Here is a 24,149-nt window from a genome sequence, read left to right on the forward strand (position 1 = left end):
CAAAGACTAGTCAGATGAACCTAGATTCAATACTGGCTCTTTAGTAGTTGAAAATATGGTCAGCCATTTAACCTCTACAAGCCTTGATTTCTTCATTTGTAAAAGAGGCATTGCCAGGCACATAGTTGACTTTAAATGTCATTATTTCAGGGGGAAAAAAAGCTGACAATAGTACATTTGAAAATAACCCACATTAAAATATGGTCATGTGAGTAAATTGGATCTCTTTAAAAGAGAATAGAAATTGGCATTAAGAATAGTGGGATGTCCTGTCAGAGATGGACATCAGCAATGAGGAAGAATCCAAGAGAAGGGGATGTTCAGATAGCCAAAGGGGCATTTGGTTTCAGGAAAATTGGCTACCAGGTGTCTTACCACCTAAGTGGGAAGGAGGTTGGCAAAATCAAGTCAGGGCTTAGAAATTGGGATACTGAGCAGATTTCTAAGATATTTATTAAGTTTCATTACTGTGCCAGATATTGGAGATTGAACGATGAGTAAGACACCTACCTTCCAGATAGAACACACCATTTTTTGAATGAAGTCAGCAGGTAGACAAGATAAAAATAGAATGCAATCTGAAGTGCTACAAAAGGCTAGGCACAGAGTTAAGGAATAAATCTGTGGGAGCCTCTGAAGCCTTTAGAGAAAATACGATGTTTAATAGATTCTTGAAGGATGAATAAGAGTGTGCGAGCCAGGAAAGAAGAACTTTCCCAGCAGAGAGAAAAATGCAAACCGTAGGAATTAAGGACTAGGAGACAGGAACTCAGAATCAGTTAAGAGCCTAGTTGTGCAAATTGATCAATGAGACCACAGGCAGAATATTAACACAGAGCCTTACTGCTGACTCCTGCATCATTGGGCTTTAACTTAAGAGTTTTCCTGCCTAAAATGCAGATTTGTCCCACAGACGCAGAGAGGAGTGGGTCTAGAAATATGAGTCAAGTGGTTCCAGCATTTGGGACAAAAGAAATGCAGAGAGACTGATGACCAGCTAGGTACTGACTCCTACTGAATTAGACAGTACTAGGGCCCAAAGATGCTTATTAGAAGTGATTCAGCTACATGAGGAACAGTTGCTATTGACTTCACTGCATTTTTTTTTCAGCTAAAATAATTATTGGATTATATCTGCAACAGGGAACAATGAATATCTACCCAAGTAACTCGTACATCTGAGTGGCTTCCCAGTGTTCAGTAAATGTCCGTTCAATTAGGTTCCCAAGGATATACATGGTAACACTATCTCCAACACTAAATGAAAAATCCATCCCCAGTATCGCAGGATAAAAACATCAGACTTCACAGGCCTCCCAAGTTAAGCAGCCCTAAGTGATTCAACTTCCTCCTTGAGGACTCTGTCTTCAAGACTCCAGCTGCCTAAGTGACCACTTGTTCACTTCTGCCCACGCAGTCACCACGCCGGTCCGCGTCCACTTGTGGTCTCGATATCGGCCCCTCCCACCTTAGCCCAGGAGACCGTGGTCCGAGAAGCAAAGAGAGCGTCACAGCTCTCTTTGGCACCGGATGGTGCCCAGCTTTCAGCGGTGGGGAACAAAGGGGAAGGGGAGAAGCGTCCTCGGTTTTTGAGGGTGCCTTTTCTGAGGAATCTGCAGGCGGCCCGAGGTGGCGCAGAATCCCCATAGGCCCCTTCTGGACCCTGCGCGATACAACGCGCCCGAGGCCACTGTCCTAGGGGCAGGGGCCGCGGCGGAGCCTGAGCCCGCAGGGACGGGATATGGATCTTCGGGGTTGCGGGCTGGGGAGGAGAAGGTGTGAGCAGCGGGTCCCCAGCGTCCCACCACCAGGGCGCAGGCGCAGGCGCGCGGGGTGCGGTCGCAGAGGGGCGGGCACGGCCCGGCGGGGAGGGCGGCAGCGGCGGGCGCGGGAAGATGGCGGCGGCGGCGGCGGCGGCGGCTGCCGAGCAGGTATGTGAGCACCGCCCCGGCCGGGGGCTGGAGGAGCTGGGGAGGCCGGGTCCTGCCGGCTGGGCCCGCGGGAGGGCTGCCCGGGGATGCGGGGCGCGCGGGGCGCGCGGGCCGCAGCGTCTGGGTTAGGCGGGGCCGATCGGTGCGGGACAGGAGTAGCCGTCCCCCGCCGAGGATGCTGGCACAAGCTGGGGACCAGGAGCCAGCGGCGGCCTGGGCCTCGGCTCGGCCTGGCCTGGCGGACCCTCGGCGGGGGTGTGTGAGGAGGGGACTCTGTCCAGAGAGCCTGGGAGGCTGTGGAGCCAGCCTGGAAGCCTGCGCTGGGATGTTTCAGGGACGTACCCCGTTCAGCCGCCGGCAGCGATTCGGATAAGAATAACCTCAGCCCCAGAGAGAAGGCTCCCCTGACACTAGCCAAGAAACGCGTCAGCTGTTGCCCGGGTGTCAGCTTGCAGCCGCTTTTTGTTTCTGCCATCTCCAGTATGCAGACATCTCAGATTTCCCCTCCCGCTTTGGTTTTTGAAGATTTAGTCACCAGTCTAAAACTATCTCCTGTCCACTTTTAAAAATGATTTAGCCAAGATTTCCTGACCTGCGTTGTAAACTTGTAACTTAGAATGGTTTAAAAGGCTTCTTATCCCCCCAAAATCTGGCTATCCGTATGCATACATGTACATGCATATGTGTGTGTGTACACAAGTATATATGTATTAATATATACATACATGTAATCGCTAGGGTGATTTATTATAATACAAATAATTTTCAGTCACTTTCGTCCTTACCTAACTTACTTTTCCTTTGAACAATTATAGTAGTTTCTCTTGAAAAAGTCTCATTCTAAAACATTGTTGAAAAAAATGAGTCAAGTTTTGACCTTTGGAACAATTTTCTTAGATAATTAACTTTTTAGAGACCTGTTAGATAAATGTCACTGCAGGGCTCATTCTGAAGATAAAAGACGTAAAATCTGCCTTCAAGGAGCTTAAAGTCATACAGCCAAATACATGCAGAAAAATCAGCTAAAGACAACAGGCAGGCTGCAGATTTGTAACAGTAAAATAAAACGTAGAGGAATGAGTGAAACTGAAAGGAGACAAAACTTCTTGGAGTTGTTGGGATTTAAATTGTGCCTTGGCTTTCCTCATTTCCCGCCTAAGTTATCGGCTTCTGTTTCAGATGATTCTTTTTCCATCTGGTTCTATTTTTGCTTTACACGTAAGTGGGGCAGTCTGATCCATTTCTCAGTCTCCACTTCAAATTTACGCATTACGTCTCCAGCCCCGAACTTAACTGAATTTTCCACAGTGATCTCAAACTCAAAAATGTTCAAAACTGGACTCTGTCATACTTACTATTAAAAAGACTACAACCATCCATTAACTTGTTTAACCTAGCCAGAAACTTAGGACCAAGGCCAGTTTAAGGGAGCTGAGAAGGACCTGCACTTGGTTTAACGTTCTGCTGTCCGGGTCTTGAGATTTAAACAGTGAGCCCCACATTTCCTTTATCCCCAGGGTCCCACAAATTATATAGCCAGTCCTATTTGGGAGTCATCTTTGACCCCTTTGTACCACACTCATATCCAAACAATCACCAGATCCTGACAGTTCTGCCTCTTAACACCTTTCCACACTTCAGCTTCAGAGTCAAACCTCAGTCAGTACCTCACTGGGACTCTTAGAGAAACTTGCTGTTGATATCTTCATTTCTAGGCTCTTCAGTTCCAGTTCATCTCTTTTTGGAGTGATTTTGCTACAGTGCAAATCTGATTGTATAGGAAACCTATTTTAACTCTTCAGTAGTTCCCCTTTGCCTTCAGGATAAAGTCCATTGTTCTTGTCATGGTATTTATGTCGCTTACTGGCCCCTAAGCACATCTCTTACTGTATTTCTTTTCTTTTTTTTTTTTTTTTTTTATTATACTTTAAGTTCTAGGGTACATGTGCATAACGTGCAGGTTTGTTACATATGTACACTTATGCCATGTTGGTGTGCTGCACCCATCAACTCGTCAGCACCCATCAATTCATCTTGCTTCACCCTACACCTATCCTTCTCACCATCCACATAAAGTGACCAAAATTAGTTCTCCCAGAGATGGTTGCCTCTCAAAGTCTCCATACTTCTTCCTCTGCCTCGAATGACCTTCTCAGCTCTCTTGCCTGGTTAGCTCCTGTCCATCCTTCAAGAGTCAACTCAACCTTCAACTTTTCTTAGAAACCTTCCCTGATGCCTTTGCCTAGTAGGTGGAGATGCATTCCTCTTCTGTACCCTTTCCATATTGTATGCATTGCTCCACTCCAGCACTTGCCATGCTGTGTGAACTGTTAGTGATCTTGTCCATCTACCTGACTGGCCTGTAATTAAGCTCCTTGAGGGTGGACACTATGTTCATCCTGGTAGCTTGGAGCACCTGGCTTATAGTAACTATTCAATAAATGTTAAATGCATCAAGATGAAGACAGTAATGTGCATGATTTGGCAGAGAAGAATAAAGACTACGTCTCAGGAGGGATGAATTTTATCCTTTCTGTCTTTTATGCGGACCTATATTCAAACTCTGGCTAACACTTTTAAGTTGCCCATCTATTAGGGTTGTCAGAAGCCCATACTGAGGTTCTTTTTTGGAACTTGACTACAAATTCAGTTAGGTCTTCTCTTAAAGTATCTTCTTAATCTGTCCTTTTTCATACCACTTTAGTTTAGGTCCTCTTACCTTAATCCTCCATTACTACAACATCCCCAACAGCCTACTTACTGGTACTCCTCTTTTTTCTCTCTCCTACAAATGCCCACACATTTAACATTCTGAATTTGTGCTCAAAAACCTCCAGTGACTCCCAATTAAATAGAACATAAAGACTAGAATTTGTACCCTGCTGTCCAAGAACCTTCACGGCCTGGCCCTACTTTTCCAACTTGCTTTTCCTTGCCTTGCCATATCTGACCCATCTACTTCTCTCCATTTCCCTGACAACTCCAGGTCATCCTGTCTCTCCTCCCTTTGAACTCTGCAGCGTGTATTGCCTAGACTGTTAATTTTGGCACCTGAACATACAGCAGGCTTTATTGCATTGTTAACTATTTTATATTAACATGTACACAAATCATATCTGTTAATACGTAGAGGATAAGGACCCTTTCCTATAGTTCTTTTGTATTCGTATCTATGGAATTAGTGTTTAAGCTTAAAGTGCTTAATACATGCATATTCAACAACTGAATTTTCTCAGAGCTCTAAGAAATAAGTAGGACAGTATCCATTTCTGCCCACTTCTTTTATGCTCTTGATATTCAAGATTATTACCCCAAATGTCATTCAACCATAGTCTGGGTTAGAGGTTCTCAAATCATTTTGGTCTCAGGTTCTCTTTACAATCTTAAAAAACGGAGGATTCCAAAGAGCTTTGGTTTATGTGCATTATATTCATTGATATTTACTATAGGAGAAGTTAAACGGAGAAATGTTTAAAGTACAGGGCTATACAAGCACACATTCCACTGAGTGATGATGTCATCACGTTGGTCATGTAGCCTTTACATTCATGGGCCTAGGAGAGTAAAAACAGGAAACAATATCTCAGTGTTATTTTGAAAATACAGACCCCTGAAGGAGTTCATGGAACCCTCCCAGGACTCCCCATTCTGCATTTGAAAACTACTGATCTAGGGTAATGTGAGCTCTAGTCAGTGAAATCAGAAGTAAAAAGCTGTGTCAGCCTTCCCAGTCTTATTTTCATATAAATGAAAATGTATACCGTTGTCCCTCAGAATCTGTGGGGGATTGGTCTCAGGACCCCCAAAGATTAGCCAAATCCATTGATGCTCAAGTCCCTTATATAAAGTGGTGTAGTTTTTTCATGTAACCTCTGCACATCCTCCTGTATACTTTAAATCAATCTACAGATTACTTACAACACTGAACACAACGTAAATACTATGTAAACAGTTGTTATACTGTATTGTTTAGGGAATAATGACAAGAAAAAAGTCTGCATATGTTCAGTACAAATGCAAACCATTCACCTTTTTTCCAATTTTTTTTTTTTTTTTGAGACAGAGTCTCGTTCTGTTGCCCAGGCTGGAGTGCAGTGGCGCGATCTCAGCTCACTGCAACCTCCGCCCCTCAGGTTTAAGCAGTTCTCTGCCTCAGCCTCTGGAGTAGCTGGGATTACAGGCACGTGCCACCACGCCCGGCTAAATTTTTTTGTATTTTTAGTAGAGATGGGGTTTCACCATCTTGGCCAGACTGGTCTTGAACTCCTGACCTCATGATCCACCTACCTCGGCCTCCCAAAGTGCTAGGATTACAGATGTGAGCCACCGCGCCTGGCCGCAAATATTTTTGATCCACAGTGGTTAAATCCATGGATATGGATCCCACGGATATGGAGGGCCAGTTTTATATATAAAAAAATTAATAAAGTATTAATAAAAGCAGTTACTCACTATAGATTATGTATGACAGCTCTGCTCAGAAACAAGCTGTATACTTTGACAGTGGGACTGTTGAAAGCAGAGAGGAAAACTATCAGATAGTGACCTTGAAGTTTCTTCTATACTCTCCTCTAAGCACAGTTACACCCTTAGTTGGAACTGCAACTCAATGTGACTTGCAGTTTATTCATGGAAAATGTGTCAGTAACCAATTCAGCTTGCTGTAGGTATGAATTTGCACCTAATAGATAAATGCACAAAATGAGAGGGTATAACTGTTCCATTATGTTGTATTTCATATTTAGCAAAGTTCCAATGGTCCTGTAAAGAAGTCCATGCGTGAGAAGGCTGTTGAGAGAAGGAATGTCAATAAAGAGCACAACAGTAACTTTAAAGCTGGATACATTCCGATTGATGAAGATCGTCTCCACAAAACAGGGTTGAGAGGAAGAAAGGGCAATTTAGCCATCTGTGTGATTATCCTCTTGTTTATCCTGGCTGTCATCAATTTAATTGTGAGTATATTGTACAGAATACTCCTTTTAATTGCCATGGGGAATTTTTTATCTGCTTTATAGTGAAATCATAGACTTTATTTTCTCCTTTTCTATACGTCTTGTCTCTTATTGAATTTTAATGAATACTTTATAAAAAATTAGTGTGCTAATATTTTCACATATTAATTTCATTTACAAAAATGTGCATGGGTGTATCCCTTTAATGGACTTAACTTTTAGCAAGGGTAGAATTGTGTAGCTCCCAGCTAGCTCAGTTGGTAGAGCATGAGGCTTTTAATAAGGATAGGATCAACTAAATAGAAGAGAACTTTGCCAAGATGATTTTATTGCTTTCACATGTTCTTAAAAATATAATCCTTTCTGTTTTCATTTAACTTTTCCTACATTTAATGTTGCCTCCTCAGCTGGATTTTAAAATTTTAAGCCCTTTGATGGCAGTAAAAGGTTATATTTTATAGTCCTAAGTCCCTGTTGTCAAAGGATGCAAGGATCTGGTAGACTGATTCGCACTGAAGTGCTGAGGACCTGGTAAGATGCCTTTTCCAAAGATGTTTGCTTTTTTAATGAAGAAATCCTTTTAATCTGAAGTTGTCACTATCTGGGGGTTAAATTTGAAACTCTCTGACATGTGCTTGTACAGATATTTTAAGATCATGAGCGTAGTCTGCAGCAGTCTTAAAGTGATTCTTTTTGTGTTATTTTCTACTTCTAATGCATGCAAGGCAGTCTTTTTATATTTATGTATGTCCAAAGTACTTCTGTCTAATTCTTCACTCAAATCAGAAAGACCTCTTCCTACATATTTCATATTAGATATGTACATTTTTACTAGGAGCACAAATTCTGAATGGATTTCATTTTATAAATTTATTGGAGACTTCTGGTCAAGATGGCAGCATAAAGACATTTTTATCTTCTTCTCTAAAAAGCTCGTTCCAAAGTAACAATGTCAAGAAACAGAAATGTCTTTGAAGAAAGTGGGAAGCAACTGAAATCCTAAACCATAATATATGAAGACACAAAGTAGGAGGAACAATGGCAGATAACTTATCAGAGAGGAGAATCTGCTTGTTGGGGAAGGGATGTTGGTGGAAGTACCTTGTAGAACCCTAAAAAGCCTTGGGAATTAGAAGTTCCAGTACCTTGAAAAGCAGAAGTGAGGCAAGAACTGAAAACAGAGAAGTCTTTTGAAAAATCTGTATAAGAAGCAGTGAGATCCCTAGGCCTCCTCTCCCTTCCAGCCAGCAGTTAGACAGCTACCCCTCCTAATGTCACACAAAACTAGTCTCTGGACACACTGCACCAGAGAGGATTCTGTCTGCCTGAGGATACTGGAGGGTAGGGGTTGGGTTTCCATACTGAAACAGGGATGTCTCGGTCCTGCGACTCCCTTTCCCACAGTCTATTCTCATCCTCCACCTTCAGCTCCCTGGCAGCCAGGCAAGAGACAGAAGAGCCTTCTCTGGGATTCCTGATGCATGTAGGAAAAAGATCTGAAGGTACTGTCATTTGGCAAGTCCCAGTGAAAAAGCCATCTGATATCCCTCTTATGACACCTGTCAGTCACAAGCCCCACCCCTCGAAGAATTTTCTATGAATTCATCACTAAGTATGAATACTGAGCCAAGGATCAATAGACTTTTGAGGAAAGTGGGAAGAATTGAAAAATGATAGAGATGAAAACACCTAAACCATGGAAAAAGTAGAAACTCATGGAATAGAGAAAATGCCACAAAAACTACCAAAAAAAAAAAAAAAAAACCCTGAATTCAGTATTTTCAGAAAATAAGAATATACTGCATCAATGAAACAAGAATAACATGCTTTTAAAAGGACCAAGGCAGGCATAGTGGCTCATGCCTGATAAAATGAGACCCTGTCTCTACCAAAAAACAAAACAAAACAAATAATCAAAAATTAAAAGGAACAATTAAGAACTCATAGAAATGCGTGTGTGCACACACACACACATGCACACACACACACACAGATGAATGGGTGGGTGGGAAGATGGACAGGTAGATAGATAGATAGATAGATAGATAGATAGATAGGAAGATGGATAGATAGATAGATAGATAGACAGACAGAAGATATTAGAAGATAAAAAAAAAACTTCCAGAAATTTCAACAAAATTAAGGAATCAACTCAGGAGCTCTAACATGCTATTAATGGGCGTTTCAGAACACAGAAAATGCTGGGGGGAAAATGATCAAATACATAAATCAAGAAAATTTCCTAGAACAGATTGAAAACTACCATCTGGGTCCAGTGTAATGCATAAAAAGACACAAGGCCATTATTATGAAATTTAAGAAAACCAGTAATAAAAAAAAGATCCTAATATCTTCCAGAGGAGGGAAAAAAACAGGTTATCTATAAAGAATACAAAATCAGAATGGAATAGGACCTCCCAAAAGCAGCATTGGGACCTGGAAGGCAATAAATCTATGACTTTCAAAATTCAGGAAGAAAATAATTTTCTGTCTAGAACTGTAAACTTAGCCAGTGTAGCAAGCAAATGTGTAGCATTATGAAGACATATTTTTGCCATGCACACTTTCCAAAAATTTTTACTTCTCATACATTCATTGCTTAGAAGCCACTGGAGGATGTGCTCTACCAAAAGAAAGACGAGGATATAGGAAACTGGGTGTCTGTCACAGGAGAAAAACAAAAGGAAGTTCAGCATGAAAGTAAGGGAAGGTTTATGATTACAGCTGTGCAGGGGGCCCATACAGACCAGTCCAGCCCACACAGACCAAACCAGAAAGATAAAGGTTCCAGAAAGATTTCCCGAGAGAGAAAAATAGAACTAATACATTATCTGAGAGGCTCAGACCTACAGAATATTGTATTGAGAGATTTTACAGAAATATTGGAGGATTTGAGATTAATTAGATTTTTAAAGAAACTAAGGAAAACGAAGTGTTAAACTCCGAGAGAGAAGGTACAGGAAAGAAACTGCCATTATAGGACAGTATTTGGTTTGGTAATGAACAATATTTACATGGTTGTAATACTGAAAATAATGACCTTGGATTTAATTAAAACGAGATTGGAGCTGGAAAAGAAAAGAGATATAAATGAGCTAAATTTCTCATCTGCTAAAATGGAAAATGAATAGATAAAACCTAAATTATGATAAATGAAAAACTAACATATATTTAGAAGAAATACATATATTTAGAACTAAGGAGATAAATTCTGGATGAAATAGTTAAATTTGTTGAAAGTGGTTGTTCTTGGGAATGAGATGTGGAGAGGGTAGACAAAATAAGAAACTATTATTTTTAAATTATTTTTTTTTTAGCACATTTTGACTTTTAGCTATTTGCATGTAATACCTTAATAAAAATAAAATTGGTTTTGTTTATAAGTGGAAAACTAATTGATATATTTACCTCACTGATTAAACATTTTAGGAGGTCCTTAACGTTTTGGTGATAATATTTTCTATTTGTTTTCCAATTACATTAAATGTATGCAGCCTACCAACAGTGGACTTGTGTTCTTTTTCAGATAACACTTGTTATTTGGGCTGTGATTCGCATTGGACCAAATGGCTGTGATAGTATGGAGTTTCATGAAAGTGGCCTGCTTCGATTTAAGCAAGTATCTGACATGGGAGTGATCCATCCTCTTTATAAAAGCACAGTAGGAGGAAGGCGAAATGAAAATTTGGTCATCACTGGCAACAACCAGCCTGTAAGTTGCCACATTAACTGAAAGAAATGCAAACAGGAGAGGGACATTAGAGAAAAATACTTTGCAGAAATCTAGATTGATTATTGGAAAGACATATTTTCCCTTAGAAAAATTAGTGTATTTATAATATATCTATCAATGTATGAATATAGTGAATACAGTTTAAAACATCCATAAATATTAATATTTAATAATACTATTACTTTAATCTGTTAAAATTAGATGATTTCTTCATATTTGAGATTTTGTTCAATGGTAGCATTTTCTATGACAGATGTAATTAGTATGAGAACACATAGGTTACTATTTTCTTCTCCTTATGAGGAAGCCATTATTAAGAAAGCACTTTCCCCGGTGAGAATACTCTGTAGTTTTGGGGGCTCTGGAAGAGAATATGCCAATCTAGTCAGTGGCATCCCATGCCAAGAGTTGAAAACATAGTTTTCAACTGAATAAAACCTCAAGGAGGTATTCTTACCACCACCCCTGCCTGTCTTAGTCCTTGGGCCATGTTCCTCCATGACTCATGTATTTTTGCATAGCTAATAAGCAAATAAACTTATAAGCCTTCATTCTAAAGAACTCTTCTTCCAAGTGGATGGAGGGAGGACAGACAGACACAGTTAAAAGTATTTGAAGTTCGCCTATTATTGTGGTTTTTAAATTTCTGTAATTTTTGTAATTTTTTAAATATATTGTTCAGGAATTTTGTTTACAGTCTTCTTTGAAAATATATTCACAATTAACTTTTTTTTTTTGAAGATTGTTTTTCAGCAAGGGACAACAAAGCTCAGTGTAGAAAATAACAAAACTTCTATCACGAGTGACATCGGCATGCAGTTTTTTGACCCGAGGACTCAAAATATCTTATTCAGCACAGACTATGAAACTCATGAGTTTCATTTGCCAAGTGGAGTGAAAAGTTTGAATGTTCAAAAAGCATCTACTGAAAGGGTATGATTTATTGGCTTTGCTTTACTAATGGGAGAGAGTTACTTTCTACAGTTATAAAGTGGGTGGAGAGTTGTACTGTTTTAAAGTAGTATAAAAGAATATATTCCAGAACACTGGAAAGGATTAATTCTAGATTTGTCATTAACTAGCTTGTGTGATCATTATCAAGTCATCTTTATCTCAATTTCCACATCTCTAAAACTTTAATAGAAACATCTGACTTTCATGTCTCATGACTGAAACTTCTATTTCTCTACCTCTGGTAACAATTCTCACATTAATTTAGAAACTCTTTTTAGTACTTGTTTTTTAAATTTTCAGATTACCAGCAATGCTACCAGTGATTTAAATATAAAAGTTGATGGGCATGCTATTGTGCGTGGAAATGAAGGAGTATTCATTATGGGCAAAACCATTGAATTTCACATGGGTGGTAATATGGAGTTAAGGGCGGTGAGTATTCTTTTAAGAGCTTAAGAGAATTATTAGGTTCTTGGATACAGAAATCCATATGTGGAATAGTACACAATTATTGAAAATAATATAATCGTCTATTTTTTGACATGGAAAGATGTTCAAAGTGGGTTGTGAACTAAAAGGAAGTTACAAAACAGTTCGTGAAATACATTTTCATTCTTCAAAACATATGTATGTTTATAAAAACCTGGCAGGGTATGCCAAAATGTCAACAATATTTAGTTATGGATAGCAAGATAACAGATTATTTGTTTTATTTTTATTTCTAGTAGCCTGTATTTTTTTTTTTTCTTGTATAACGATTGCTTCTATTGTTTTAGAAGGCAAAAAAAAAAAAAACAAACCAAAAACCTTCTAAAAGAGAATTCTGGAAGATCAAAGTAAATATTCATGCCTTGGAGTTGTTGTTTTTAATTAAAGATTTTTCACATCCCTTCCTGAGTTTCATATCCAGTTATGTGAAAAAAAAAACAATTAGCAAATGTATAAAATTATTTTATTTAGACATATTTATTAAAAATGTATTTTAATCTATTATTAATTGTAAAGGAAAAAGGTTTTTGTCTTTATTGTGTCTGTTGAAAGTGAATTTTCTTTGTGCTTAACAGATTATATCTGAACTTCTACAGGTATGGTATTTCATGTGCTGTAAGTTCAAAAACTTTTTAATGGCTCACAATTCTGGTCAAAGTATACTTATTCAAAATGCCTTTGGGTACCTACAATATACTGTTTAACTAAAGCGAATTAAATTTGTCTTACCAAGTATTACATGACAAAAGTGAACTTAAACATAAGGACTTTCAGTTTCATAGTTCTTGGGAAAAACACTGTTTAAAAGTAGCTGTTTTACTTTTGTAAGCAGTATTCCCCCCTACAACACATAATCCCATCTCTAAATAGTAAAGATGAACATAAAATGTAATTATTACCAGAAACTCAGTTACCTACCAAGTTAATTTTTACGTATATTGTGGTGTAAGAAGCCATTCTTCTACGAACACTGTTGGAGAATAGCCACAGTACGACTGCTATTCTCAGCAGTAGAAAGTCACAGAAGCAAGATATTTGTATAGAGACTATTAGCAACTTAACACACCTTTTATTTTTTTATATCTGCCACTTCTTGTCCCATTCTACCTTGTAGTTAATATGACAAATATTTAAATACTTTGAAATATACATATACACATATCAGTTCCTTCACTGTTAAAGGAAAATAACCTAGTATTAAAAAGATAATTAGCTTTATAACTTTGTTAATATCAGTGGTTAGTTCTAAAGTGTATAAGCCAATCATTACAAATAATTTTATCAATTAAACTGCTTTTTTGAAAAAGCTGTTTAAGAAACAATTTAGTCCGGGCACAATGGCTTACACCTGTAATCCCAGCACTTTAGGAGGCCGAGGCAGGTGGATCACGAGGTCAGGAATTCGAGACCAACCTGGCCAACATGGCAAAACCCCATCTCTACTAAAAATACAAAAATTACCCGGGCGTGGTGGCGGGTGCCTGTAGTCCCAGCTACTCGGGAGGCTGAGGCAGGAGAATCGCTTGAAACCGGAAGGCAGAGATTGCAGTGAGTGGAGATTGCACCATTGTACTCCAGCCTGGGCGAAAGAGCAAAACTCCGTCTCAAAAAAAAAAAAAAAAAATTACAGAAAGTAAAATTAAATGACCACAAGATGGCAACATTGGAACAAATTGGAAAACTAGTCACTTAAGAATTGCTGTCTATTCCATATGCTACCACTGCATAATCAATTAGCCATCTCCATTGTTTATAACCAATTTTCTCTCTTTGCTTTAAATACCCTCTATAAGCTGATGCCTCCCAAATTTGGAATTGTGCTTTAACCTCTCCTCTGAACTAAGAGTCACATATCTCGCTGCCTACTTACATTCTCCATTTCGATATCTGATAGGCATCTCAAATTTAACAGTTGAAAATTTAGATTCTCCATTCCCCATCAGCATGCATTTCTTTCAGTATTCCTGTACCATTAAATGACACCCATCAGTCCATAGCAAGCCTTCTGGCTCCACCTTCAGAAGATATAGAGTCTGGCTGTTTCTCACCACCTCCTGCCATCACCACCCTGGTGTAAACTGCTGTCATTTCCTGCCTGGATGGTTGGAACAGCCTCCTAGCTGATCTTCTTACTTCCAAATATTCACTCCCACAGTCTGTTTTCTACCCAACAGCCAGAGTGGCCATTTTAAAAAGATCAAGTCATTTCTGTGTTCAGAATCCTCCAAAGCTTCCCATGTAATCTGGAATAAAATCTAAAGTCTATTCCCTGCTTACATGTCTGATCCTCAGGTATTTCTTTGACTCATCTCCTACCGGTTGTTCCCCCTCACTCTCCGTGCTTCTTTCGCACTGACCTCATAGCTATCCCTGGAATCCAGCCACATCTTCACCTCAGGGCCTTTGTAGGCACTGTTACTTCTGCTTGGAGTACCCTTCCCCAGTTACCTAGACAGCTTCCTCCCTCACTTCCTCTAGTTTCTGTTGGAATGTGACCTTATCAAACCACTGGTAGTCCTGTGTAAAACTCAGTCCCCACCTGCTCACTCTCTCTCTACTTATCCTGCTTTATTTCTCCTCATAGCATTTATCCCACCTGATGTCTTACGTGTTTTACTATTCTTTTTTTTTATTGTCTCCCCGTACCCCATTAAAACATCAACTCAGTAAGAACTTGGGCTTTGCGTATTTTACTTACTGTTGTATTCGCCAGCACCTAGAATAGCGTCCGGCATGTAGCAGGAGCAGGCACTCAGTAATTATTTGTTGAGTGAATGAAAAGAAGCAAGGAGGAACGGGAGAAAGCAAGAGAGGCCTAAGAGTCCCTAACAAGAAGGATTTTAAGGAACCACAATAAAATAATGTTTCTGGAACAGGGGGCGTGAAGAACCTCCAGACTGGAAGTGCCTGGTCTTCAAATTATATGGTTTGAATCTTCATTTGCAGTGTTGCAAAAACGTTGGAAATTAAAATTAATTCCCGCAAGGAGGAAAAGTCTTTACGTACTCATGATCACAAACTTATCAATCAGTAACTTTGTTATAGTTCTCTTAGGACTTAAAAATGAAAATGATCTGATACTTTATCCACATCAGTTTTATTATGCACTTAGGAATTTTGATATAATTTTAACTAATATTAGAGAAATTATGTTGCAGATTTATTTACGTACGTTATGGGTATATGAAGCGAAGAAGTCACTTGTTGAATCCTGATATTGAGTTTGTTTTTTGTTGTTGCTGTTGTTGTTTTGTTTGTGACTTTACTCTTTCTTACTGCCTTCTTTTCTCATTGATGTTTCAGTAAGTTTTGTTTACTGACTTTGTTCTGTACCCACTCATGGAGGTAAATAAATCATATTAGTATTCTCCTAATAGGAAAACAGTATCATCCTAAATGGATCTGTGATGGTCAGCACTACCCGCCTACCCAGTTCCTCCAGTGGAGACCAGTTGGGTAGTGGTGACTGGGTGCGATACAAGCTCTGCATGTGTGCTGATGGGACACTCTTCAAGGTGCAAGTAACCAGCCAGAACATGGGCTGCCAAATCTCAGACAACCCCTGTGGAAACACTCATTAGAAGAACCCCAGAGGTCACCAACTTGTTTATATCTTGACTTGACTTTTTTATGCATGCAAATCATTGTTTTTACAGAGTTTGTAATAACTCATAATTATTTTAATGGCACAGCATTGCTGTATATGTTTTATGATCTACATAGTTAAAATCTTCTCAGAGAGCCTAAATTCTAATACATTTTATTAATTTACGCTGATCTTCATATTTATTGTTCCCTAAAATAATTATGAGAAGCAAATGAAAATTCATGTTTAAAGAAGTGTTTTTAAAAGTCCACTATCCCTGTTCTAAAGATTAAAAGGCTGAAGCAGCTGTTTAGACTCACTGTAAGTATACTTTGGTAACTCTAATGGGGATCGATCCACTTAAGATATTTAAATCAATGTTTCATGCTCTGCCTTTTGGCTTCTAAAAGGAAAGATGCAGATTTCTAGTGCATTAAGCCTAAGCCATATTCTCACATGTAAGTGAAGTCATTAAAGAACTTTACATATGTGAGATAGAAACAATGGTTCCTTAGTTTTGCACTAGGAAGAAAATATTTTGTAAAATAATGTTTATTTGAGGCCGGGCGCCGTGGCTCAAGCCTGTAATCCCAGCACTTTGGGAGGCCGAGACGGGCGGATCACGAGGTCAGGAGATCGAGACCATCCTGGCTAATACGGTGAAACCCTGTCTCTACTTAAAAATACAAAAAACTAGCCGGGCGACGAGGCGGGCGCCTGTAGTCCCAGCTACTCGAGAGGCTGAGGCAGGAGAATGGCGTAAACCGGGAGGCGGAGCTTGCAGTGAGCTGAGATCCGGCCACTGCACTCCAGCCTGGGTGGCAGAGCAAGACTCCGTCTCAAAAAAAAAAAAAAAAAATAATGTTTATTTGAAATAATGATAACTATCAATTGTTCACAATGTGGTAGAAATTAAAACACCATCTTAGCTTTAACTTTTAAATAATAATGATAACTATCTTTATTGAGCATCTTCTACATCCTAGGCATTGTCCTAGGCGTTGCATGTTTATATTTATATCCCCAATTCTTACCACAACCCTGCAAGTAGGTGGTATTATCCAAGTTTTACCCATTACAAAACTGAAACTCAGAGAAGTTAAGAAACTTACCCAACATCACATAGTAAGTAGCAGAGATGGGATTGGAATTCAGGCGTGATTCCAACCTGGATGTACTTGATTCCAAATGCCATGTCGTTTTCACTGTCTGCACTGACTTTTTAATTATTTAAAACTCTAGAAAGATGAACAAAGGTTAATTTAAACTTACATAAGAAGATGAGAGTCAAACAAAACAGGTATGCTTACTCTACTTAAAAAGAAAATAAACCTCATGTCAGACCCAGAAAGGACCAGTCACTGTCAGATTTTAAACTATGTTGGGCCAATTCCAAAATATTATATGATGCAGAGGTCAAATTTACCTACTTGTGAATTACCTCAGTTTCCCAACAATGGACCTTGGCACACTGGAGTTACAATACGTAACAGAGTTGCCAAGATGTTTATACCCTCAGCACTCGGGGCAACACAGTGGAAAGTGGGGAGGCCATAGACCCAAACAAGTTACTTGGGCCAGGCATGGCCTGGTAAGTACACCATGCCTTGAAAATAAGTCCAGAAGCACTGGACTAAAGAGTGCTAATGCAGGAAATAATACACATAATTTTTAGATAAGGATAATTTATCTCTACTCCTAATATTACTATCTCATTGTAATTATTTATAACCCTCAAGCTAGTTGATTTTTAATATATTTGATTGGAAAAGAACTCTCTGGTATTATTAAGACTCCCACAGGATCAGGGACAGGGCCCCCAAAGGAGTTTGCTGTAAAATAGGCAGTAGAGATGTGGCATGGGCGCAACCCTGCAGTCAAGTGTAACAGCATTCTATCAGGGTCACTTTGAATTGTGTACATAAGAAAACCAATACAAAAAACAATTTGTATTCAATATTGTCACATTTCTCTCTGGTAGAAAAATCAAATACCTTAGAGATTATGAAGTCATTAAATTATACTGAAATTGGATTGACTTACTACCTGAGTGCAGTTTTTAAATAAAAAGAATGAGATAACCTCTTGAGTGTTGTTGTAGTGATATTTGGACTCATTTGAATATGTTCAATATCATTTAATATCTGAATTATATTAAGAAAAAAATTGCCGAAATTTTCATTCAGATAGTCTATAAATTGCATATTCATTACTTGTCTGCTCTATTTAGATTTCTTTTAAAAGTTTAAGTAAATATTTTTATAAAAACCAGAAAACACTATATTACAAAATATTATTTATTAAATGTAATTCATGAAATAATCTATTTTTACTCTTTTTTGGGAAATACTTGTGTTTTTGATACATCTCCATGTATCAAAATAGCTTTTGACATGAGAGGCTATTTTGATGTTTTTATGCAAATGATGGTTAACAGGCATAGCGTTTTAGGATACTTTACAGTAGTCCTGGCTGTTTCTCTGAAATGTAGACTTGGAAAATCTATTAGAAAGCAGAACAGGGGCAAACTCTCAATTTTACTTTTGGCTTTTAAATTTTTTATTTATTTTTTTATTTTTTGAGGCAGAGTCTCACTCTGTTGCCAGGCTGGAGTGCTACAATCTCAGCTCCCTGCAGCCTCTGCCTCCCGGGTTCAAGCGATTCTCCTGCCTCAGCCTCCCGAGTACCTGGGACTACAGGCAGGTGCCACAACGCCTGGCTAATTTTTGTATTTTTAGTAGAGATGGGGTTTCACCATGTTGGCCAGAATGGTCTCGATCTCTTGACCTCTTGATCCACCCACCTTGGCCTCCCAAAGTGCTGGGATTCCAGGTATGAGCCACCGTGCCCGGCCGGCTTATTTTTATTCACAGTAAATCTTCAACAACTCATTCTGTCCACCAGATGGTATTTTTCTGTAAACTTAAATGCTGACTTCGCCTCTTCCAGCTGTAAACTTATCCCTGCACTGAGGACAGATATGACAAGCAGTAGCCATGGGGGAGGTGGGTGACAAAGATAGGACCCCGGGAGGGGGCGCAGGTACATGCTAGTTTCAATTACCACAGTATTCTAGAGGTGGACTGCAATGACAAGGAGGGCAAATGAAATCAGTGCAAGATTTCTTAGAGAATAATGGGCAGATGGAAAAATGTAAAAACAACACAAAACAGGGTCTGCTGATAATGTTTTAAAATATACATTTGTCTTTTTGCATTGTGAAAAAATAAATTTTGTGTGATAGTTTTGATGATGAAAGGTAGAAGTTCTACCTATATTTGAATGAGTGTTTTTTTAAGGTAATGAGAATGTCATAGAGCTAAACTTGACAAAGAAAAGATCATTGAAATGCTGAAAATGTTAGCAGTCTTCTTAAAAGTATTGAGGGGGCAAAAATTACCAATTATGCCATACAAAAATAAGCCTATAAATGTGTTTCACATTGCTAACTTGTGTTTCAGTTGATTCAGTTTGTAATAACTAGTTATGAACTTGTTTACAATAAAAATTCTGTAAATTGTTTGCTGTTATTTAATGGTTATATATTAACTGTTTTCTATTTAGTCATGTAAACGTGATGAATTTAAATATGACTTGAGAATGGGACACAGTCAGTGTTTATGTAATCTCTCTGGACTCCTAGAACTCAAAGTTAGAAAGTTGTACATTCCCAGTTTTGAATGCCCTCCCCTCTGTGCATTGCAAAAGGCTTCTCTCCAGTGGTGCTTCCCTGGTGTCCTAGCGGAAAGTGCACACTGTCACTATGGCAGGAGGCCAAAGCCGGAGATGAAAGGATGAGGGCTGGCCACTGGGCAGCCTTGATGGCAGGATGGGTGGAGCCTCAAAGGTTCAGGTCTTAAATCCCTACCTGGCTTGATCCAGATAATCCACCCATTTGAAAACCACTTAGGGTACAAAGGTATGTCTTAGAAGCAATATTACTTTCCAGATCTTGTCCTTACCTGAAGTCGCCTCTGTTGCTTTTTTCCTTCAGTTTTGCCACCCTCTTTCTTTTATGTGTAAATGAACTCTTCATTTCCTTTCTATAATACTTTGCTTTTTCTGCTGCCTTCTTCCTGTCTTTCACTAGCTGACACACAAATATACACACCCAGTATTTCTAACTGCTTCCTCATACTTCAGCTTGACTATGTCCCTTTTGAAATTCACATTTTGCCTAATTGTTTCCAGTTTCCTAAGCAACTTTTTCTGGAGTTCACAGTGATTCCTTACCTAATAGGTATAAATTTATAAATAGTATAACTTTTTAACAAATTAACACCTTTCACTTTAAGATATAAGATTGTCCTTGTCTAGCTGTTTTGAACTCAAACCTATCATGTATAAATCTCTTCAGCTTAAAAAGAAACAGGGCAATTTTAATTCATGTCCCCTTAAGAAAAAGTATTTTTCAACCATGTCTTTCTCTTCAACACTACAAAGTTAGGTACCTGTGAATGGTGACTATATTTTTTTGTTGCTGATTTTGTTACATTAGCTTGGTGCACAATTGTATATATAATGATCTCAGCTTTGAATGTAGAAAAAATGTCTTTCTTCTTGGGCAAATCAATTCAATTTCTAGTATTGCATAAGAAGCACACTGTAAATCACTCCTCCATGCTGTAGGGCACCTTTGTTGTTCATGGCCATGTGTACCTGAATTTAAATGCCCTTGAAAATATGGGAGGATTGACCTTGTATGAAACAAAAGTTTTAAAGTTACATTGTAAATTTCATTCACTTCACTCCATGCATTCATTTACACACAAACAGCATAACCCAGTGACAGACTGCAGACTATTAAAAATATAAAACATTAGATAAATAGATAGATAGATGTTGTCTTTTTTAGGAGTTCAGAACAGATATAAAGCAAAACAATCGCAATGCTGAATGTTACTAATATGTATCCATTCCTTCAGTGTTTACTGAAAGATTTCTGTAAAAATAGACAAATACAGAGGCTAAAGCAGGAAAAATGACCAGGACATAGGATGTGAGGTGAGTCTGGAAGGATACTTAAGACTGTGCCTGGCCGGGTGCCGTGGCTCACGCCTGTAATCCCAGCACCTTGGGAGGCCAAGGTGGGTAGATCACCTGAGGTCAGGAGTTCGAGACCAGCCTGACTAACATGGAGAAACCTCATCTCTACTAAAAATACAAATTAGCCGGGTGTGGTGGCACATGCCTGTAATCCCAGCTACTCGGGAGGCTGAGGCAGGAGAATTGCTTGAACCCGGGAGGCAGAGGTTGTGGTGAGCTGAGATGGTGCCATTGCACTCCAGTCTGGGCAACAAGAGCAAAACTCCATCTCAAGACTATGGCTCAGAGGAAAAGGCATTGAACTTGGAACTGGGAATGAACTGAAAGTGAATTTCAGCATGCGATATGCATAGATCATTCTTTGCACAAGCCACATCTTTTAGTGGCTCCACATGAACTTATCAAGCTAGGTCATAAGTTTACCTAGATAACACAGGCTTTGAATACCAACCTGAGGTATTTGGACTATAGGCGAAATAATATAGGGAAAACATTATTGTAGGAAAATAATCCTTTGGAGTCACCTAGGAGGGATGACGAAGAGGGAAAGTCAAGAGGCAGAGGCAAGAAACTCAGTTAAGTCATTTTAATGTTTCAGACTGCTGCAATGATGAAAACTAACCTGAGTGCCATTAGAACAGAGAGGAAGGGACGATTTCTTGGAAACTCATATACTCATTAATGTGATTATTTGTACACAGTGGTTTTTAAGTGGAATTTAGTTTAAAACAAATCACAAAAATTACCCATTTTTAAAATTATTTTTATGATACATTCAGGAATTGTAACACACTTCTTTTATAAAAACTTTCAATTTCTTCTCAAAAATTTTTGGTACAAAAGGTACTCAGTGTTTCTGTATCTTATTACATCTTCATGGTTCAGAGCCAGAACATGTATTTGATAGCACATTATGTTGTATATATCTAAATGATTTCATAATGATTTTAAAAGTCACAAAAGCCACACAGCAAAGCTTGTAATTCTTCTAGTCATGAAAAATAAGAGCCTCTTTTGTGAGTTGAACTTTTTACTCGTAGAATTATGGAGGGTCACGGTTTAGTGTAACTGGTTGTCATTTATGTAATAAACCACATGGTTGATTACGATGTTGTAGATAAGCATAGTAGACTTTGCTCTGTATTAATGGCCTACAAGGAAACAGGGAAGTCTTTAATCTTGGTAAGGTTTCATTCATCCGAAAGCACACTGCAGAGTGAACAATACTGGAAAAGCAGATGCAGAGGTGAGGCCTAAGTGAATATGTATTTTCTGAAAAATCAGGGGAGTCCTTTCTTTAAAATGTGACATAAGTGTAATTTTATACTATGGCTATGTCATTTTGGTAGCTACATTTTCATGCCCCAGTAAGAAATCAAACATTCGCTTAAATTGGCAACCAGGATAACTTTCCTAAATCTTAAAGTGAAAATTAAAATTTCCACTTATTTGCTGTTAATTTTTTTTATATTATTGTGAATAAGTCAATTCATTTTCCTTTTTCCAGGCATTATGAAAAACCTCTGTTTCAGAGTCATTACCATAGTTATAGGTCTTTATTTTACTGGAATAATGACGAATGCATCAAGAAAAAGTAATATTTTATTCAATTCTGAATGCCAATGGAATGAATATGTTCTCACAAATTGTTCTTTTACCGGAAAGCATGATATACCTGTGGACATACCACAAACAGCAGCCACTGTGGATGTAAGTTTCAATTTCTTTAGAGTTATCTTACAGTTTCACATGAAAAAAGAAGAGCGGAAAATAAAACATCTGGACCTCAGTAACAATCTCATATCAAAAATAACTTTAAGCCCTTTTGCATACTTACATGCTTTGGAAGTGTTAAACCTCAGCAACAATGCCATCCACTCCCTCTCCTTGGATCTACTCAGTCCTAAGTCCTCATGGGTGAAACGCCACAGAAGCAGCTTCAGAAACAGGTTTCCATTGCTGAAGGTGCTCATTCTTCAGAGAAATAAACTCAGTGACACTCCCAAGGGTGAGTACAATTTTAACTAGGCAGAGAAACAATGCTTATGTGGAGTTGTTTCATGTTCATAAGAATTCCACATTTGTTTTCAGCTTCAAGGAGACAGCTGAAAGTAACGCAATTTGATCAGAGTACGTATAATAAAGTTTCTTAGTGGCATTGGAAGTTTTAGTGTGTGGAATTTACAACTAATGAAATTTAGTCTCCCATTAGTATATCTGACATTAATGTTATGTGCAGTTATCGAGACACTAGGAAGTATGTAAGTGCTAAATAACAATGAGTGATTCTAAGTTACCTGCTTTGGTTATCATATATTTGTTAATGCAGAAAAGCACTGAGCAATAACTAGTTCAAATATATTTAATATGTAATGCAATTCAAATTAAATGTCATATTCATAATATTTTTCTTCTTTGAGTACATTTTGCCTCAGTCTATCTAGTTGTCCTCCAAAAGTACAGCAGAAGTATCCTAATATTATATATTGGTATGTAAATCTTCTGGTTATCAAGTCAAAATCAGAATTCCTTATCCTAGTTTCTAACAGGGTACTCCAAATAGCCTCCTATTATCATAAATTCTCATCTGACATTCAATAGTCTACATGTTGGAGTTCTTTAACAGTAAACACCAATGTTTTCTTTAGAAAATATATCAAGTTAATAAAGCAAAACTTTCTTTGCCCTTTTTATATTCCAGAGTGCTAGACAATTAATGTCCTTTCCTTGTTTGTTTTCAGGCTCATTCACTCTTTGCTAAGCACCTACTTTATATAAGACATTATACCAAAAAAATGTATAAGGATATTTTTCTCTTTCTCCATTCCAAGTTGCGCATATTTGGTTTTTCTTATTATCCAGTTCGACATTTCATGTTTTTATTTTCATGCTCTTTCTCCAGCTTTGTTTTAAGCATCATTTTGGCAATAATAGCCTAGCAGGTATAGGAATTATTACAGTCACCATGTCAGCAGAATTGTTTGAGAAGGGTTGGAGTCTTCTCTCCCTGACCTTCTCCATAAAAGTAGTGTGTCATATTTTCAGTGTAAATGAAATGCATTTTATTTTATGATTTTTATTGTATTGTTTTTATTACAAGAAGAATACCTGTTACTTATAGAACATTTAACGACTGAAGAAAAATTTAAAGGGAAAAATTAAAGTCACCCATGTTATATATATTCTTCTAGTTTTTTATTTATGCCTATTTGTACCTTTTTCTTTTAAAATTGGATCATACTGTCCATATTTCTTATTTGTATTTTCATATTATAGAATATTTTAATATCTTTATATAATTAAGCCACCTCACAAATATTTCAAATAGTTGAATAGTTTTTATATATGCATATATCATAACTGGTTTAATCAAGCACTAGGTTATTTCCAGGTTTTGTTTTTTGATGGACGTCATTATAGCTACATATAGACATGTAATATAACAAAAATTTTTA

The 24,149-nt window shown here is 38.1% G+C and overlaps 2 protein-coding genes across 2 annotated transcripts in view; both read left to right on the plus strand.

Moving 5' to 3' along the window:
- Nucleotides 1–1,494: 1,494 nt before the first annotated feature.
- On the plus strand, nt 1,495–15,955 carry SGCB (sarcoglycan beta). The gene is made up of 6 exons (XM_033214702.1): nt 1,495–1,931; nt 6,677–6,886; nt 10,413–10,598; nt 11,361–11,552; nt 11,874–12,005; nt 15,440–15,955. Exons 1-6 carry the CDS (start codon nt 1,896–1,898, stop codon nt 15,641–15,643), a joined length of 960 nt encoding a protein of 319 aa, XP_033070593.1. The 5' UTR covers nt 1,495–1,895; the 3' UTR covers nt 15,644–15,955.
- Nucleotides 15,956–20,892: 4,937 nt separating this feature from the next.
- Nucleotides 20,893–24,149, plus strand: part of LRRC66 (leucine rich repeat containing 66) — a 30,507-nt gene continuing 27,250 nt past the window's right edge. The window contains exons 1-2 of the mRNA XM_033214703.1: nt 20,893–21,940; nt 22,202–22,702. Of these exons, the coding sequence (XP_033070594.1) occupies nt 21,790–21,940; nt 22,202–22,702 (652 nt within the window). The 5' untranslated portion in view covers nt 20,893–21,789. The remainder of the gene's footprint in view (nt 21,941–22,201; nt 22,703–24,149) is intronic.

The sequence above is a fragment of the Trachypithecus francoisi genome, unplaced genomic scaffold, assembly GCF_009764315.1.
Source record: "Trachypithecus francoisi isolate TF-2019V2 unplaced genomic scaffold, Tfra_2.0 Lachesis_group1, whole genome shotgun sequence".
Taxonomy (NCBI): Eukaryota; Metazoa; Chordata; class Mammalia; order Primates; family Cercopithecidae; genus Trachypithecus; species Trachypithecus francoisi.